General features: G+C 43.7%; 1 protein-coding gene and 3 non-coding genes across 4 annotated transcripts; 1 reads left to right on the forward strand and 3 right to left on the reverse strand.

Annotated features, from left to right (window-relative positions):
- Positions 1 to 1202: 1202 nt before the first annotated feature.
- TRNAE-UUC lies at positions 1203 to 1276 on the reverse strand. Its single transcript has one exon. It is a non-coding gene; the product is annotated as a tRNA-Glu (tRNA).
- Positions 1277 to 1373: 97 nt separating this feature from the next.
- LOC119318219 (coiled-coil domain-containing protein 130-like) lies at positions 1374 to 6028 on the forward strand. Its single transcript, XM_037592746.1, has 7 exons — positions 1374 to 1567; positions 1727 to 1789; positions 1898 to 1977; positions 2571 to 2679; positions 4881 to 5040; positions 5125 to 5288; positions 5378 to 6028. The coding sequence occupies exons 1-7, from the start codon at positions 1565 to 1567 to the stop codon at positions 5735 to 5737; spliced, it is 939 nt and encodes a 312-aa protein (XP_037448643.1). The 5' UTR covers positions 1374 to 1564; the 3' UTR covers positions 5738 to 6028.
- Positions 6029 to 6142: 114 nt separating this feature from the next.
- Positions 6143 to 6216, reverse strand: TRNAE-UUC. Its single transcript has one exon. It is a non-coding gene; the product is annotated as a tRNA-Glu (tRNA).
- Positions 6217 to 9714: 3498 nt separating this feature from the next.
- On the reverse strand, positions 9715 to 9788 carry TRNAE-UUC. The gene has a single exon. It is a non-coding gene; the product is annotated as a tRNA-Glu (tRNA).
- Positions 9789 to 13319: the final 3531 nt, after the last annotated feature.

The following is a 13319-nucleotide window of genomic DNA, read 5'->3' on the forward strand; positions in this document are numbered from 1 at the left end:
AATTGGATATTTTTGGGATAAAGATTCAATCAATGGGAGTCGTAGTTCTTGAGAATAAACGAAACTACTTAAAATAATTTCCGTTGACAATCTTGTTCGATTGCTGACCACTTGGCGAATTTATTGTGTTGATTGCATCATGGCTTTGATTTTTTTTTAAATGTCCACCCCGGGTAACTTCAAATCCTGGATCCGTCACTGTGCCCGGTTACTAACGTGGACATGTTTTGAGTGTTGTTGACTCATCTGATGCTAGGGACGTATCGTGTGCAACTAAGGATCGACTTGCCTGTGAAGAGAACACAAAAGGATTGATGCATTGTGTATTACTTGGGTGCATCGTTAGCACCAAGGAGTGTGGCTTACAAGTTTTCATGCATAGTTTCTTTTTGTTGTAAAAAAATTCTTACTTCAATGTGATAATTTGGATCTTGGTGCTTATGATAATTACTCATGCTCTCTTCAGACAAATGCTTTGAGACAAGAGAATTTGTACTCACTTTGGCAAAAAAGAAGAGAGTTTTGTCAACCAGTCATTGTCACGTATTGCAAGCAACTACGATGGCCAATATTTGTGTTTAGTTGTCATTCTTTGTGTAGATCGTAAGCATGCAGATATGAAGATTGATTTACGACAACAATTACAATGATATGCATTAATATCCATGTGAGTTACATGAGATTACTTATGTCCTGTATTTAGTAAAAAAATGATTGCATAATTCATGTTTTCCAATATTTATATTTATACCAAGTATTGTGTCCATGGGATTTTTTAATCTTAAATACACTATGGAAAAAAATTGTTCAATTATTTATCATCATGTTTATAGACTAAGAATTCCCGCAGCAGCGCGCGGGGTATCTCTAGTTATCTTAGCATGCATACATGCTACCTCATAAAAGACCCATCACAACATGTATTGAAATTATTTTTTTTGTTAGTTGATCCAACTATTTCTATTTATTTCAAACATGCACATATAAGCCATGCACACATGCCATCTCATCAAAGGCCCACTCAACATGCTTGAAAATATATATATTTTATTATACTACCTATACTCAATAAATTTTGTTCTAGTAGTATACATATATAATAAGTATTTATAGTTTTTCTATATATTACTAGTCCAAATGTTCTGTACAACCAAATAAGGCAAATTTAAAAGTTAACACGAAAAAGAAAAGAAAAAAGAAGGCTCCATTGCCGGGATTTGAACCCGGGTCGCCTGGGTGAAAGCCAGGTATCCTAACCGGGCTGGACGACAATGGATTAGTGATTAAATTTGTATTCATTACTTACCTATTCAATCGGAGCAAACAGTCCGTAAACTTGGACCGACACGTCCCTGAACCGACGCATCCACAGACCCCCGCCGTCGTGTCAAAACAAGAAGAGTCAAAAGAAAACACAAATCTCCTTTTTCTCTGCCCGCCGCTCGCCCGCAACCTCCCGTCGCCGCCGCCGCTCACCCGAGACCTCCCCGTCGCCGCCGATCTCCCGGAGCCACCGCACCTCCGCTCGCATCCTCCTCCTCCGCCTCTCCTCGCCGGGGACAACATGGTACGATCAGCCCTATTCGCCCCTCTCTCCATTCGACCTCTCCTCAGCCCCCAAATCCTAGGGTTTCCCGAATCCGGGGGCTTCTGGGGCAGCCCGGCTGACGATCCTTCATCTCCGCCGAGACGATTCGACTGATTTGTTGCGTGTTGCTTCCTGCAGTCGACGCTTGCCGCGGCGAGGGCCGACAACTTCTACTACCCGCCCGAATGGAGCCCGAAGAAGGTACTACGGATCTCCCTCGGCGAATTCGTGCAGCTCTTTCTTTTGCTCTACTTGTGCTTGCTGATGCCGTTGTGTGCTCATGTTTTTGTCCCTGTTCGATTAATTCAGGGTGGGCTGAACAAGTTCCACGGCCAACATGCCCTCAGGGAGCGGGCGAGGAAGCTGGACCAGGGCATCCTGATCATAAGGTCTGGTTCCTGTGATATTACCTGCCTTCGTATATGATTGTACATTAATACACAACATGATGATGTGAAGCTAGAAATGTGTCGGACCTGGGGCCTTCTATCTAGTGGATGGTTGCGCAATGGAGTTGCAGTTATGTGGGTTGATGAGGTTTAAAGAATGCTGGGATGCCAAAGTAAGAGGGTGTGGGTTAGGAGGAATAGGGGAGGAGTCTGCGCCACCAAAAAAATTGGGCCATGCTTTGTATTTTTCACATATTACGACAACTGTTGACATTATTCCGTTATCAAACCGTGCTGAGAAGATAGATTCATCTCAAAATATCTGTGTTGCAAATCAATTTTGTTAGTTTTCTTGGTCATATACCAATTAGTTAACCAGTCTTATTGAGAATTGTGAAATACGGTTTGGTTGATTTGGCAGTCCGCTTGATTGCCTTGAGTGCTAGGATCATGTATGAACCCATTCTTCTGCCCAGTTTGGCACATATCTATCTCCATATGTTTTATCTGGTGCAAAGTCATTAACTCAATTGTAGAAATATCTTGTTGAAGTGTTTTGTTTATTAACTCAATTGGTTTGTTCTGTCCTGCAGATTCGAGATGCCTTTCAATGTCTGGTGTGGTGGATGCAGTTCCATGATAGGGAAGGGAGTAAGGTTTAATGCTGAAAAGAAACAAGTTGGAAATTATTACTCTACCAAGGTTTGTGTCCGATTTTAACATGTACTGCATCATCACTGCTGTTCATTTAACTTAATCTTCCGTGAATGGTGGAAGCTGTTTGTGCTTGAATTAGCGCAGTATATCCTCTCCCTATGTCTTTTCTTTCTTTCTGAAAGCCTCTCCCCATGTTATCACTTGTCAGAGCAATTGAATCTTGGTTTTATGGTTTACCATCTTTACTCAATTTAGTTGCATAATATTATGTTTCTTCTAGCTATGCCATGTCTAAATGCCAAATTTTGTAAATTGGTTCAGCGTCAGCCTCGGCTGATCTCTTAAAACTCACTCATTATTTGATCTGCACCATCCTCAAATCATATCCTAAACTACAATTTGTGCGCATACGTTGTAAGGCTAATTGGAGAAAATAATTAAAAAGTGAGTTGATGAATGCTGGAGAAAATTCCGTATTCTAAACTGGCGTCAGCATCCAAGCCAATGTGAATTGAAACACTGTTAAGGATGCATACTGTGTTTAGTTACAAACCAAATAGCTTCTCGACCTGATATTGCCTTGGGATTTTTATGTGTTGTTTTTCTACACATCTGGGTTTTTTCCCCACAAAAAAGTGAAGATAGATCTATGAGATTCTTGTCATCACTGTAAACGCTAGTTTGTGGTTGCTGTGCTTGTTGGGACTGCCCAGGAAAACACACAAGTACACACGGAGACTTTTGTGCCACACACGCACTTGCCTTTTCTCTTGTTCACTTCTCACACCACAGGGCAATTACATGGGGCTTTTATAGCCATACACACACGGCTAACACGCATCCACTTACCAACTAACTACTATGCACACACTCACACATGGTCAAGCCACTAATGGCTTGCTCCACTAAGTACTCCACTAGCTGCGCACGCACATATTTAGCACTTATGCAGCTCCTCAAACAGCCACACGACTCGGCCAAATGCATGCAGCTACTCCCTCCATTCCAAAATATAAGTCTTTTTTTAGACATTTCAATAAGGACTACGTACGGATGTATATAGACATATTTTAGAGTGTAGATTCGCTCATTTTGCTCCGTATGTAGTCCCATTGGAATCTCTAAAAAGACTTATATTTAGGAACGGAGGGAGTACATGTGAGGATGCATGCAGCTCATCTTAACTCATTCCTGGGGCTAATCTCACGCTGGCCACACACATCTTTATCGTCATAACTAATTATTCCTAGCTAAACCAACTATAAGCTTGCATGTAACACAAGTGATCACATCTCTACGGGTGCACATTGCCGCAGCTTCCGCTGGCTGACTCAACTACATGACATAAACAGAATTCTTATGTGCATGACTCACCTAATGCATGACTAAATAACAGCGCAACAAGATTAACACAACAGCGCTCTGAAACCTAGATAGTTGGAATCTGTTCTAATTCCAGGATTTTTCTGTTACACCTAAAAAGATGCTCTCAGTTAACTACATCGAAAAATAATAACAAAGTATATCGTCGTCCCAAGTAGTATTTGTAATGCATTGTCATACATGTAATGTATCCAAGAATAAGTTATGCTCATTGGGTGGCCCCTTGACAAATATTTCTGCTCTTTGGATTTTCTAGCAACTTGTGGAGCATTGTCAATATTCAGAAAAGGTCTATTGTGTTGTCCTTCGATTTTAAAAACTAAATAACCCTATGTTTTCCTCAGAAAGCTCCTGCCTTATACGGAGTACTTCTTATTGCATTTTGCTGTGTACAATCGCAAAAGAGTATTGAGGGTAATCATAAAATGTTTAAGGGGTTGTTGGCATTTAAATAAATACTCCCTCTGTAACTTAATATAAAACGTTTTTGACTCTGTCATAGACTCTAAAATTGTCTTAAAAAAGTTACAGAGGTAGTATTTGTTTTGATTGTAGATAAGTTAAAATAGCTTGAATTGAACCACATATTTCCGAATAGCTTCTATGCTGCTTCCTTAGCCATGCTAATATTATTAGAAAAAGAACTTGGTTGGGCTTGCTTCTTCTAGCATCAGAATGTCTGTGTTAAAGTGTCCCCAATAAGTTATAATGACCTAGGGTCTTGTATATATTTGGTGTTCATTCCCTGAGAAACTGAAGTACTACTATTTTCTATTCCACAGTTGTAAGTTGTAACACATTCTACTTCAATTCTTTACCCGTATGCTGTCCTGATATTGTTTCACAACTGTTTACTATGTTAGATATGGAGCTTCAGTATGAAATCACCGTGTTGCCAGCATGAGATAGTCATACATACGGACCCGAAGAATACTGAGTATGTTATAGTGAGTGGAGCTCAGCGGAAGACTGAAGATTTTGATGTTGAAGATGCAGAGACGCTCCTGCTGCCCGCTGATGAAGGTTCTGACACATAATACAGATTTATTTCTTGTTACGCTTTTTCTTGTGTTTTGAATGCCTGACGCTTTATTCTACTTGCTTCAGAAAGAGACAAGCTTGCGGATCCTATGTATAAGCTCGAACACCAGGGAGAGGATATTCGGAAGAAGAAAGAAGAGGAACCTGTTTTAGTTCGGCTTCAACGCCTCTCTGATAGCCGTCATTCCGATGATTATTCCCTGAACAGAACCCTCCGCGATCGCCTTAGGGTCATCCAATGACTTCCTCTGTATAATTACTCCTCAGTAACTTGCTAAATTGTTGAGATTCTTATCCACCTGCTGTCCTATTTATGTAGAGCCAAAAGAAGAGAGTTGCTGAAGAGAAGAAATCAGCGAGGAAGATGGGACTCGGAGTACGCCTTCTGCCACCCTCCGCAGAGGATGCCGCCGCAACAGCTCGTGTGAGGTTCGCCTCAAATTTCGAGAAGAACAGAAAAGACAAGAGAGCAGCGATCAAGGCCTCCTCCATCTTCCCGGAGCCATCAGGCTCAGCTTCGAAAGACAAGCTAGACCTTGCGCTGAAGAGGCGGAATATAAAAGCCAGTGCAGCGTCGGCGCTGATGGCGGGCAGGGCAAAGCCGTCGTCATGGTCGCGGCAGAGCGCCGGTTCTGGAAGTGCAGGGATTGCCGTGCCGATATTGGCAAGGCGCAAGTAGAGCCACCCCGATTTGTGCTCGCGCAATCGAAACAAGAATCTTTGTGATCTTGTCCAGTCTGCTGCTCAGTAAAACCCATGTGTACGTGTATCTTGTGTAGTACCTTCATTGCTCTAGCCTTGTACTGTAACCTCGGTGTGATGTCCTGCTGTCGCTGCTGAGGCTGTGACACATGTCATGAGAAACTGTCTTTGCCCAAGATAGCCATTGAATTCAGTTCGAGGGGCAAACGATTTTCTCGGTCGGCTGAAGTGTCTACATTTATGGAAATCAGCCAGGTTTTTTCTCGTATAAAAGGCAAGTTTGAACTTGTGTTTTTTGTGTAGCTAGCATGGGCTAAACTTTCGGTATATTCAAAGTAACGCAGTACGCTACAGTAGTTTTAAAAAAGAAAAGAAAAAAGGCCTCCATTGCCGGGATTTGAACCCGGGTCGCCTGGGTGAAAGCCAGGTATCCTAACCGGGCTGGACGACAATGGATTCATGACTATTTGTCAGATTCCCTTTCTATATACCGAAGGAGTAGTAAGAAACAAGCTTGTCCTTCGCCATTGGACATGAGTACTACGATGGAAATGGTGACGCCCATCTTGTCATCGTCCCACCGGGCCGCCGAATGGTTCGGCGGTGGCGCATAGAAGGCACAACTGGCGTTGTTATCCTCCGCGGTCCCCCCAAGCTGCGCCTCGGCGGCGGCCGTTTCCCGACGAGCGGCGGGTTGAGCATGGACGACATCGTAGATGGCACACTGCTCCACAACGACATTGGGTTCGCCGCGGCCATGGCCTCCTCACTCACACGCTTGATACGTCTTCAACGTATCTATAATTTTTTAATTGTTTCATGATATTATATTATCAACCATGGACGTTTTATATGCAATTACAGGCAATTTTATATCATCTTTTGGGACTAACCTATTAACCTAGTGCCAAGTGTCATTTTTTTTTCTTGTTTTTGATTTTCTAGGAATACTGTACCAAACAAAGTCCAAATCCCCCGAAACTTTTTGACGATTTTTTTTCTGGACAAGAGAGACCCTAGAAGCTTTGGGAGGAGACCAAATGTGCAACGAGGTGGCCACAAGGCACAAGGGCGCGCCTACTGTCCTAGTACCTTGTGGGCCCACCATGGCCCCGTTTGACCTAATATTGACTCTATAAATTCTCTAAAATCGGGAAACCAAAAGAGAGCCGCCCGAAACACTTTTTCTGCCGCCGCAAGTTTCTGTTCTCGACAGAAACCATCTGGAGGCCTTTTCCAGTACTCTGCCGGAAGGGGATTCGACCATGGAGGGCTTGTACATCAATCCTGTTGTCCTTTCGATGATGTGTGAGTAGTTTACCACAGACCTACGGGTCCATAGCTAGTATCTAGATAGTTTTTTCTTTCTTTTTGATCTTTAATACAATGTTCTCCTCGTTGCTCTTTGAGATCTATTCGATGTAATCTTCTTTTGTGGTGTGTTTGTTGGGATCCGATTAATTGTGGGTTTATGATCAGATTATCGATGAATATTATTTGAGTTTTCTCTAAATTCTTTTATTCATGATTGTTATATATTTGTATTTCTCTCCTATCTATCCATTTGTTTTGACCAACTAGATTGATTTTTCTTGCAATGAAAGAGGTGTTTTGTGATGGGTTCAATCTTGCGGTGCTCAATCCCAGTGACAGAAAGGGACATGGCACATATTTGTATTGTTGCCATTAAGGATAAAAGGATGGGGTTTATCCATATTGCTTGGATCTATCTTTCTGCATCATGTCATCTTGCTTAAGGCGTTGCTCTATTTTTATCAACTTAATAACCTAGATGCATGCTGGATAGCGGTTGATTGGTGGAATAATAGTAATAGATGCAGGCAGGAGTCGGTCTACTTGTCTTGGACGTGATGCCTATATAAATGATCATTGCTTTGGATATCGTCATAATTATGCGCTTTTCTATCAATTGCCTAACAATAATTTCTTTACCCCACTGTATGCTTTCTATCGAGAGAGAAGCCTCTAGTGAAAACTATGCCCCCGGGTGTATTCTTTATTATCTATAAAATCTAAAAATACTTTGCTGCAATTTATCTACCGTTATTTTATTTTGTGTTTTTGTTTATCTATCTATCATTATCAGACTTGATCCTTGCAATTAACCGCTGAGGGTATTGACAAATGCCTTGATAGCGTTGGGTGCAAGTATTTGTTCTTTATGTGTAGGTGTTGTTCACGAGATCTTGCTTGGTTCTCCTACTGGATTGATAACCTTAGTTCTTAACTAAGGGAAATACTTATCTCTACTTTACTGCATCATCCTTTCCAATTCAAGGAAATCCGAACGTAGCTCAAGAAGTAGCAGCGCTCGCCGTAGACCTGACCTTCCGCCAGCCGGTGCTGCTCCAGGAGGAACATGTTGTACCGTTGTTTCTCCTACGCCTGCTGGAACGCTGATAAAGGCATCGGCGGCAACAGCCGCACCTCCACCATGGCGGCGTTGAAGTGTGCCTGCTCCATGATGAAGCCGACGTGCGCAGTAGGCGCGGGAGACGGGGTGGAGTCATCGGAGACTGTCTCCATCGTGGTGTCATCCTCGTTGTCGGAGACCTCGGGTGAGCTGCCCGGTAAGCCGGCCTCGATCCGCCTAGCACGAGGGCGATGCCATGGCAGCGGCAAGGGCGGCTACCACGTGCTTCATCTCCGGCGACAGACTGTCCCACAGTGCTTCCCGCTGGCGGTAATGGCTTATGTGAAGGAAAGGAGGAGGATGCGGGATGGATGTGTTGTGATGTGGAGACAGCCGGGTTTGTCCATGCTTAAATAGAAGATTCCGGTGAGGCCAGGCGTCCGGGTGCATCCATGCGGGGCGCCGGAGTGAGTTTCTCGGCCGGTGAGCCTGTTTAATGGCGGCATACGGACAGACGGGGCATTGGATAGGGGTGGTAGATATTCGTTCCGTCTCGTCCAGTCACACGTCTCTGGCATTGAACAAGCGCGGACACCGGAGACGCGTCGCGGGCGGCGCCTTGGGCCGATGAGCCGCTTCAACACTGGCGCCAGTGAGAGGTTGCATCCGCTCAATGTGGAGCGACGCGCTCTACAGCGGCATGAATGCGGGCTGTTGGCACCGGGCGGGAACGCGCGCGGGCGCGGAAGGAGGTGCTTTGGTGGGTCAGGACGGTCAAAAGCGGACTTGGGATCGATTCCGATTCACGCAAACCTCCCCCACGTTTGTCTCCTGTTTGCGGGACAAAACACATCTGGACCGCTTCGCGGACCGATACAAACTCATGTTGGATGGCTTCCCATGTTCAGACAACGTTGTCTTAACGGTTCCGGGAGGTTTGCGGGTCTGGCTTGGAGGCGTCCTACGTAATAACTAGATGAATGAGAAAATAATTTTCTAATGCGTTATCATGCGTTGCACGTGTAAGCTTACTTTGAGAAAATAATTTTCGAATGCGTTATCATGCGTTGCACGTGTAAGCTTACTTTTTTTTAGCATCAGTACAGACACAAGCGCTCATATACACGCGCATATACTCATCCCTATGAACGCACACACGCACACCCTATCCCTATGAGCACCTCCGAAAGACTGAGCCGGCATATCATCTTGAGATTTACGAAGTCACCGTAGGCGCCTCGTCGTCAACGGGAACGTCTCCTCCCACTGAAAGCGCATCGCCGGAAATCCTGAAATAAGTCCAGGAATAATGCGAGCACCAGGATTTGAACCCTGGTGGGTTGGGGATACCACTGTCCACCTAACCAACTCAACCACAGGTTGATTCGCACGTATAAGGTTACTAGTCAATGAAAATCAGCTAAGTTTTCTCGTACAAATAACAAGTTTAAATCATGTAAGTTTTCTCGTAAAAACAACAAGTTCAAACCACATATTTTTTTTAGCTTACAATGGCTAATTTTTTGGTATATATTCAGAATAAAACGCAGCACACCACAGAAGTTAAGGAAAAAAAAAGGCTCCATTGCCGGGATTTGAACCCGGGTCGCCTGGGTGAAAGCCAGGTATCCTAACCGGGCTGGACGACAATGGACTGATGAAAAGTTTTAAAATTCCCTTGCTATATATCGGGGGAGTTTGCTGTAGGTGGTACTTGAATTAGAAGTCTTCCAGCAGTAGCTAGCATAGTTCCTCAACAATCTTGTTTATATCGAATCCGATTCGTCGATAGGAACGAAACTACTTGATTTTTTTATGTAAAATAACGTAACAAGTTGACTGACCATTTGCGCAAAAAAAAAAAACAAGTTGACTGACCGTTTTTACCGACGTGCCACTTAGTGAAGGATAAATATATCTGATAATGTGCTATCACATGGAACCTCCTTCTCTTTACATGCTCACTGTTTATCCACAATTTGAATTGCACTACCTGACCATTTGGACTCCCCTGCTTGATATAGGAAAGATAGCTTGTCACCCTGAACCGGTGTGCAAAGCAAGCCACAGAAGAGAGGAGATGTTTGTGGATAAATTATATGCCTCCTTTCTTAGCTAATTGTACTCAGCTCCCATGTAATCCTTCTAATTGAGTAAGAAAGCTCTTGATTTGCAAAAAAAAAAGCTTGTCACCCTGAACCGGAACCTCGTTCATCTGTTTACTAGTTGTGTTACTAAAGGCTTCAGGATGCTAGTTAGTAATGGACAGTTATCTCCATTTTGAGATTGATTTCTAGTTGCTGGTATGTACTCTGAACTTGCAAGTGCCCAGTTCTGCTAACTGTCCATGATATGTTGCGGAAAGTATCCAGCCATGCTTTCCAAACGAAAATTAGTTGAGAATAGTATAGGGCTTGAGCCATACTTTCCAAATGAAAATTAGTTGAGAATAGTATATGCTTGGTACAATGCAACCTTGGTTCATCATTGGTCCTGTATAATGCTATTTTGGTACATCATGGTTCTGGTCTTTTCGTTGAAACTGCATTATTCCCGAGTCTATGTTGATCACCGAATAGCAGCAGCCAGCATGTTAGCTCCAGCCTACGAACTGCAACCTTGACATTATATTCTCTTTTTTGCATTATCTTCTCTGACACCAAGTTCTTAAAAAGGGTATCCTTAAAATAGCAAGGTAAAATCTTGATTTTTGTGGAAGTGTAGCTGACAACTTGAAGTAGCAGTACATGCAGTCCACTGCTTGTCTGCTTTTTTTTTTGCGAAACATTATTAATTTCATTTCAATCAAGGTGGTTCATTATAATCCTTTTGGCAATGAGTGCCAATTTCGCCTGGGCCATGGCGGAGCCGAGTAGATGATCACCCATTTGTGCTAAAGCATGAGCTACATTATTTTGGCTTCTCCTAACATGTGCTATAGAGTAATCACGCCCAGACTTAAGTAATAGTTTCCCTTTCTCAATTAAAGCAGCCACCGAAGATCTATTTGGCGTGTCATCCATAAGCATTTGAGCAGCCACATAATAGTCTATTTCGACGATAAAAGGCAATGTGCTCCACTCCAAGGCGAGTGCAATGCCTTCTGCACATGCTGAAACTTCCGCTTCAAGAAAACGACATGATGCAAAGACAATATGTCCTTCACGGTTCCGCAGTATCATACCGGCTCCTCCTGTCCCATCCTCCTCCCTGAACGCTCCGTCTGTATTCAGCATGTTCCAGCCCGCTGGTGGCCGGTTCCATCTTTCACATGTACTTGATGCTTTTACTTGCACTGATTGGCATGCATGGCTACGTCCGTCCTGGTACACCACCATCTTCCCCTTCTTAAAATTTGCTGCAGGATTCTGCTTTAAGCACAAGGGCGACATCATATAACTATTCAAAAATTGACGGGACGTAGCAATGGGAGTCGCCGGCGTGTGGTGTGTCAGCTCGTTGTGCACATGCCAAGTTCTCTATAGTATCATCAATATAGGAAGTCGTTCCTCCTCACTGCTCTTGTTGAGAAGTTGCAGCAACCACTCCCGTCCTGTATGCTCGATGTTTTCCAGCTGGGGCATCCTCCAATGCTCACTCATCGCACGCCAGAGTCCTTGGGCCATCGGACATCTGTGAAAAACATGGAAACTATCCTCGCATTCCACACCACAGATCGTGCATATATGTCAGAAGTCTCGATCTTTCTCTTTGCCTTATTTTCCATCGTAGCCAGTGAGTTTGTGACAAGCCGTCAAGCAAACACGCCTACCCTTGGAGGGGCAAGACACCCCCACAATGCTTCCCAGACAGCACGTGTGCCGTCCGGTGCCATGCTCGTGGCGCACGATGACTACTTGTCTGCTTGTTGGTGAGTAAAGTTGTGCACTTCCACTGATTATGCTATGAAACAAATGCCATTCTTAATATGTCAGACAAGTTACGAAACAAGAGAATCCACACTTTTAGTACTCCCTCTGTTCCTAAGTATAAGTCTTTTAAGAAATTTTACTATAGACTACATACACAGCAAAATAAGTGAATCTATACTCTAAAAGACGTCTATATACATTCGAATGTAGTCTCTATAGTGCAATATCTAAAAAGACTTATATTTAGGAACGGGGGAAGTAGCAACAACATCAGTTTGTGCGTGTTTTCTAGTAAGGCTAGACAATGATTATGTTACTTTTGTTTATCAAAAAAATATGATTATGTCACTTTTAGTAGCAAATGAAGACCATGCTGGCCATCGAAATATTTGCTTCGAGTATACTGTTTAGCATCATGTCCCTTTGCCTTATGATGTTATGATGAAACACGCATTGTTATAGCCTTATAGGTAGGTACTGTATTTCTGAAAAGTGAAAAAAAAAGGCTCCATTGCAGGGATTTGAACCCGGGTCGCCTGGGGGAAAGCCAGGTATCCTAACCGGGCTGGACGACAATGGATTTGTGAAAATTTTGCATCTCAATGCTTCAGGTACAGTATTTGACAGCTGAGGTACCTATCGAACTCGTCTTTTCCTAGCAGATAGTAGATAACACTAACTACTTATCACAGAAATGTGTTGTTGAAAACAAAACATTGCAGCAACCGATCTGGAGGAGCGGTGTTGGAAGAACTGGTCTGTTCTGAGCGTCCAGCTAGGAGTCAGATAACTGTACCTAACACTACCATCGAGACCATCATGGTAGCATGTTGAGTGAATCGCAGAAAAACATCACATTGACGCCTTGGTTTACAGAAAACACTGTTTTACGAATCTCTGACAGAAATCATTGATTCTCGGTCTAATTTTTTGCATTAAATGGTCGCTTTGGGCATTTAAACCTCAATTGTGACATGTGGGGCTCACATTTGATGTCATGGCATAATGGCTCAGGTTAGACGGCATTTGATCTAATATTACGAACTAGTCCCTGAAACTTTACATAGACGCCCCTCAATCATAAAGCAAAAACGCAATTAAACCCCGTGCACAGAACCTGCAGCACGGCTCCCATGGGCTCTCGTCGCCGGCTTGGGGCGGCGGCCAAGCTGGCAGATGGACCTCGCCGGCGTCGAGGTCGAGCACCAGGCTGGGCATGGAGAACTGCGTATGCCCGTGCGCCGCGACGCCTGCTACGAAGGCGAGTAGGTCACCGACGACGAGCAGGTCAGCACGTCAGCCACTGCGGCAAA

Source organism: Triticum dicoccoides, chromosome 1B (assembly GCF_002162155.2).
Source record: "Triticum dicoccoides isolate Atlit2015 ecotype Zavitan chromosome 1B, WEW_v2.0, whole genome shotgun sequence".
NCBI lineage: Eukaryota > Viridiplantae > Streptophyta > Magnoliopsida > Poales > Poaceae > Triticum > Triticum dicoccoides.

Excerpts from the sequence above, each read along its gene's own strand:
- LOC119318219 (XM_037592746.1), top strand. Across the intron at positions 1,978-2,570 it reads CAGGGCATCCTGATCATAAG|ATTCGAGATGCCTTTCAATG; the intron begins GTCTGGTTCCTG and ends TCTGTCCTGCAG. Across the intron at positions 5,041-5,124 it reads CCTGCTGCCCGCTGATGAAG|AAAGAGACAAGCTTGCGGAT; the intron begins GTTCTGACACAT and ends TACTTGCTTCAG.